General features: G+C 61.0%; 1 protein-coding gene across 1 annotated transcript; it reads left to right on the top strand.

Annotated features, from left to right (window-relative positions):
- The first annotated feature begins 1,071 nt into the window (after window positions 1-1,071).
- Window positions 1,072-5,001, top strand: LOC102263470 (zinc finger protein 304). Its single transcript, XM_014536023.1, has 3 exons — window positions 1,072-1,125; window positions 1,621-1,771; window positions 1,928-5,001. Exons 1-3 carry the CDS (start codon window positions 1,072-1,074, stop codon window positions 3,133-3,135), a joined length of 1,413 nt encoding a protein of 470 aa, XP_014391509.1. The 3' UTR covers window positions 3,136-5,001.
- Window positions 5,002-5,742: the final 741 nt, after the last annotated feature.

Here is a 5,742-nt window from a genome sequence, read left to right as displayed (position 1 = left end):
CTGGGGCCGCCCGGGAGGTGTCAGCCGCGCTGCAGGCCCGGCCAGGAAGGATCTGCTCACGAGCTCACACATGTCCGTTCGCCGGGTTCCGTTTCCTGCCGTTTGTTGCCTGAGCGTTAGCTCCGCGCTGGCCGTTGGCCAAGGCCTCCCTCGGGCCGGCTGCTGGCCTTTTCGGTGCCTCACAGCACGGGGGCCGCCTGCTCTCTGAGCGCGGGCGCCAGGCGGACGCTGCACGTCTGTGACCTGGAAGCGACAGCCCATCGTTGTTGCTTCATTCTGCTCCTTAGAGGCGGGTCGGTCAGTCCCGTCCACAGTGAAGCTTATCTGAGGGCAGGGGTGTCGAGAGGGGGGCAGCCCTGGGTGCCTTCATGGCGGCCTTCCACCTGCCACACCCACTCGCGTCCCTGGTTTGCATGGGCCCTGCTCCCGGGGGCGGCTTTCTGTCCAGCGAGAGCTTTGAACCTTCTCCCTCCCTCCTCGGCTCAGGGCCAGCGCTGGGTCGTGTGCAGGACCCTCCCTCACTGAGGAGCCCCCACCTGCTGCCCAGAGCCCCGAGGGAACAGGTGGGGGACGCGGGGCTTTTCCAGTGGGCTCTGGATTCTGCCTGGAGGGGGCGCTCCCTGGCCGGTGGTGGTCCCGCCCCCCAGCGCCTCCGTGTCCCAGGTTTGCCCTCGTCCTCAGCTGACGTTCCCAGGGCCCTCGGCCAGGACCTGCAGGTGTGGACGTGGCCACTGCTTGTCCAGGCCACCGGGCTGTTCTGCCAAACATCTGAGACTGTTTGTTAACATCTGTGACGAGGCCACTCCTCTGCCTGTCGTCTTCGTCTTCTTCTTCTTTTTTAACATGTTTTTGTTGATTTTAGAGAGAGAGGAACACTGATGTGAGAGAGAAACATGGACCAGCTGCCTCCTGCACGCCGCCTACTGGGGATATGGGCAACAACCCAGGCAGGTGCCCTGACCAGGGACCGGACCAGCGACCTTGTGGTGCACGGACAACACTCAGGCAACTGAGCCACACCCCAGGGCTGCCTGCGTCCTCTCCATCCATCAGACCCACGGAGAGGCCCGGATGGAGACAGGCAGCAGCCCCAGTGCCTGCCGGGCAGACCGGACAGCAGCCGCCGTGAGAGGCCCAGAGAGGCCGGGCCCTGCTGAGCAGGAGCTGGGAGACCGTGTCCCGCTAGGGCTGGGCGCCAGGCGTCCCTGCAGCCTGCTCGTGTGCACCGGTGTTTCCTCCCCAAGCCCATAGCCACTCTCTTCCTCCCGCTCCTCCGCTCCTGGCGCTGTGCCGTGTCACCTCTCTTCCGTCTTCCACCCTTGGTCGTTCCCCACTTCTCTGGCCTCTGTCTCTCCCTCGTCCCTCTCCGCTCCCTCCGTGGCGCCCACTTCTGCGTGCCATGAGGGGAGCACACCCTCAGATCATCCTTAGAGCCAGCGGCTTGTGTGCAGTCAGATCCCTGGGCCTGGCCCAGCCTCCGCACGAGCTCGGCAGGCCCAGCAGCCAGGCCCGCTGACGCCCTTTCCTAGGGGAGTGAGTGGGAGGCCTCGCCTCACCCCTGGACTGCACCCCATCGTGGTCTTTACCCGGCATCGGGGTCCTCCATTCTGTGACCCCTAGAGGCCCTTCCTCGCGCACCAGGGGCACCAGGAGGCACGGGTGCTCTTCAGCCGCCGTGAGGACGGGGACGCCTTCCTGAGCACCTTCCCGCCGCCGGACAGCCGGGTGACTCACCCAGAAGGGGGGCCCATCGGATGCCCGCCCCCCGGAAGTGCTCCCCGGCTCCCTGCTCCAGCCAGCGGGCCAGTGGGCTCGTTCCTGGGTGTGTGACACGGGATGGGACAGGCTGCTCTTCCTGCCGCGGCCACGTGCACTTGGCCAGCATCTCTCTGCTTGCAGGTTGCTGGCGCGACGCCGACCCTGGGAAGTGTGTCCCAGGAGAAATCGGCTCTCATTCCCCCCGGGAACACTCCCAGCGGGGAAGCAGCACCTGTGTGTGAGGAGTGTGGGGAGGCCTTCGAGCACCTGTCCCACCTAAAGGTGCACCGGAAACTGCACCCCGGGCAAAGGCACTACCCGTGCGGCGACTGCGGCAAGGCCTTCAGCCGCAAAGACACGCTGGCCCAGCACCGGAGGGTGCACAATGGGGAGCGGTCCTTCGACTGCAGCGAGTGCGGCAAGGCCTACAGCAGGAGCTCCCACCTGCTCCAGCACCAGCGCGTGCACACCGGGGAGCGGCCGTACGCGTGCGGCCAGTGCGGGAAGGCCTTCGGCCGCAAGGACACCCTGGCCCAGCACCAGAGGTTTCACTCCGGGGAGCGGCCGTACGCGTGCAGCGAGTGCGGGAAGCTCTTCAGCCAGAGCTCCCACCTGGTCGAGCACTGGAGGGTCCACACCGGGGCCCGGCCCTTCGAGTGCATCGAGTGCGGGAAGTTCTTCAGCCACAACTCCAGCCTCATCAAACACCGGAGAGTCCACTCGGGAGCCAGGGCCCACGTGTGCGGCAGGTGCGGGAAGGCCTTCGGCTGCAAGGACACCCTGGTCCAGCACCAGGTCGTCCACACCGGGGCCCGGCCGTACGCGTGCGGCGAGTGCGGGAAGGCCTTCAGCCGCAAGGACACCCTGGCCCAGCACCAGAAGACCCACACCGGGGAGCGGCCCTACGCGTGCGGCGACTGCGGGAAGCTCTTCAGCCACAGCTCCAACCTGATCGTGCACCAGAGGACCCACACCGGAGCGAAGCCTTACGCGTGCAGCGAGTGTGGGAAGTGCTTCAGCCACAACTCCAGCCTCATCCTGCACCAGCGGGTCCACTCGGGCGCGAGGCCCTACGTGTGCGGCGAGTGTGGCAAAGCCTACATCAGCAGCTCCCACCTGGTCCAGCACAAGAAGGTGCACACGGGAGCGAGGCCTTACGCGTGCGGCGAGTGTGGGAAGTTCTTTAGCCGCAACTCCAGCCTCATCCTGCACCAGCGGGTTCACACCGGAGAAAAGCCTTACGTGTGTGGCGAGTGCGGGAAGGCCTACAGCAGGAGCTCCCATCTGGCTCGGCACCAGAAGGTTCACGCTGGAGCCAGGCCTCACGACCGCGGCAGTTTCGGGGGCCCTTTGGCTGCGTCGCTGAGACTGCTGTAGCCCCAGGAGGCTCACACTCAGGAAGGGCCTGTGACTCGGGGTATGAGCCTCTCCGTGTTCGTCCTCAGCCTCGCACCGGAGGGAGCTCTGTGAGCACCTGGCCCCGAGGGAGCACGGCCTGCAGGCGAGCCTCGCACAGGCGTGCGCCCGCCTGGGACACTCCCCGTGGATGCCGTGAGCTGGGAGTCTTCATGAGCGACGCTGCACTTTCCGAGCTGCCTAGAGCTGTTGACGGTTTTGTCAGTGCCAGTGCCTTTGGCAGAAGCCATCGCTGCCTCCAGCTGTGGGTCCCCCTGCGTGTCAATCACTCCAGTAGCTCAGGGAAGGCAGACCCCTGCACACGCGCTCATTCCCTGGCGGGGATCCGCGTGCTCCGAGCCATGGAAGGTCCTCACTTCCCCTGACGGGTTCTGAGAGGACATGGTCGAGCTCTGGCCACAGGATCTGAGTGGGAGTCTGCTGGGCATTCCCACACAGGCTTCCCTTCAAGCGGCCTGGACTCTAAGTCATTGGTCCTCTTCCAATCCCCCACCGGTGGAACTGCTGCCCCGCGGCTCGGGTCCGCTGCAGTGCAGGCCTGCAGGGCGTCATGGCGACTCCGGGAGGGCTTGCTCCCTGTGGGAGGGACATCGATTGAGAGGAACCTGGGTTCTGCCAACACAAAGGGAGGAGCACCTTTGTTGGCACCAACTTCATGTGCCTGAGAAGGGACAGCAGGAGGGTAGAGGACAGGCCTCAGTCCAGTTGGGCCTGGTCTGCATTCCTGTCCGAGGCTTGCGGGGAAACGACAGACCGTCGTGTGCCTGATCCTGCGGCCTGGACGCCCAGGCTCTCTGGAGGCCAGAGTTCGTGCTGAGAAACCGCCAGCGCTTCTGGAAACACCGTGAGTTGGGTCCCTTTTTCGTAGGACGTCCCATCCTCCCCAGCACGTGTGGGGGCTTTCTGTCCCCTGGATCTATGGGAGCCAGTCCCTGGAGTCCAGGATCCGTGGGCAGGTGTCAGCGCCTGGAAGGCTGCAGGGCAAGGTGCGAATCATGCTTTGTGTAGCAATACTTAGTCCACTGCGCAGGGCTGACTGGCAGATGGAGGTTGTGTGTCTGTTATAAAGGGGTTGTCTACAAATGCCTGTGTAGGAGGAGGGGGTACAGAAGTTCTCGGGACCCTCAGACATCTGCATCTCCTGTGGCCACGGCCGCTGTCGGAGTAAAGGTTCGAGGGTTCCTCCGCCCGGGGCTGCTGAAGGCATGGCCATCACTGCACCAGCGCTGACGAGAGCAGCCCCGGGAGAGGGCACAGGATGCCCGTGTGTGACGTGGAAATGAATGGACTTCATCCCTCGCTTCAGGGCTCCCCCTTTAAATCACGGGGCGAGGGATACGGTAGCACCAGAATAGCTGGCAGATGTGACCTGGCAAGAGGAGGGCGAATACGTGTGTTTTCTATCGAGGTGTGATTGACATGAAAAGACTGCACCTACGAGGAGTGTGACATGTTCGGCACGTGTACACGCCTGAGGAGCCATGACCGGAATCACGACAGTGAACGTGTCCAGCAAAGCACAAGGGGCTCCTTTAGGGCCCTTTCCTCCCCGTCCTTTCAAACCCCTTTCCCACAATATGCAAGCAGCAGCAAGCATTTTCTAGATTTTTATGCTTCCTGGGGAGTGGGTCCCTGGCTTTTTTCATTAATCGTAATTGTTTTCAGATTAACCCATCCTGTTACATGTACCAATGGTTTATTCACTTGTATTGTTGGGTGCTGTTCCATTGTATGGAGATACTGCAGCTTTCTGTCCACTCAGCTGTTAGTGGCTATTTGGGTTGCTTCCAGTTTTGGGCTATTACCAATAAAGCTGCTGTGAGTATCTGTGCGTGTTACCCCTGAATAAATTCCATTGCGTGAATGTGCACAGTTCATCCATCCACCCACTGAAGGACGGTAGGGGCTGCAGGTAGCATTTTTATTTTCCTCTAGTTCAGAATATTTATGCTTCTTAAAGTTTCCCTTGTCATTTCTCCTTTTACCTGGAGGATATTTGGCAGCATGTGGTTTGGCCTAGGATCCTGGGCTGTCACTGATTGGCTGTCTGTTGGGGCCTGAGCGCTCATTGGCTGAATTTTAGAAGTTCGTGACTGTCAGAGATGTGCTGATTTTCAGAAGCTGAGTTACCGGATGAGGCTGTGGTTGCTGCTGGCTTTCAGAGGTCATCCGAAGTTAACTCTCATCTTGGTTTCTTATTCACAACTTTGGAATTGGGCCAAAAAACAGGCTTTTCTTTTCCTGGGTATGAAAAGTAAGCACTTTTTTAGTCCCCTCTTTTGCTCTTCCTCAGCCACACCCGCAGGAGAGACAGCCCATAAGGCACATCCCCAGGGTTCTTTATGCAGATGTGGTTTTGAGCTAGTGTTGCCACTAAGTGATTTAATTGCCAGTTGCAGGGAGAGAAAAAAAAATCGCTCTAACTTCTGACTTCTTGTAATGTATTGTAAAAAACCAAATACAGCCGAAACTGGTTTGGCTCAGTGGATAGAGCATTGGCCTGCGGACTGAAAGGTCCCAGGTTCAATTCCGGTCAAGGGCATGTACCAGGGTTGTGGGCACATCGCC

Source organism: Myotis brandtii, unplaced genomic scaffold (genome assembly GCF_000412655.1).
Source record: "Myotis brandtii unplaced genomic scaffold, ASM41265v1 scaffold1554, whole genome shotgun sequence".
NCBI classification, from domain to species: Eukaryota; Metazoa; Chordata; class Mammalia; order Chiroptera; family Vespertilionidae; genus Myotis; species Myotis brandtii.
Note: the sequence above shows the minus strand (reverse complement) of the source record. Positions and strands in the feature narration are given on the sequence as shown.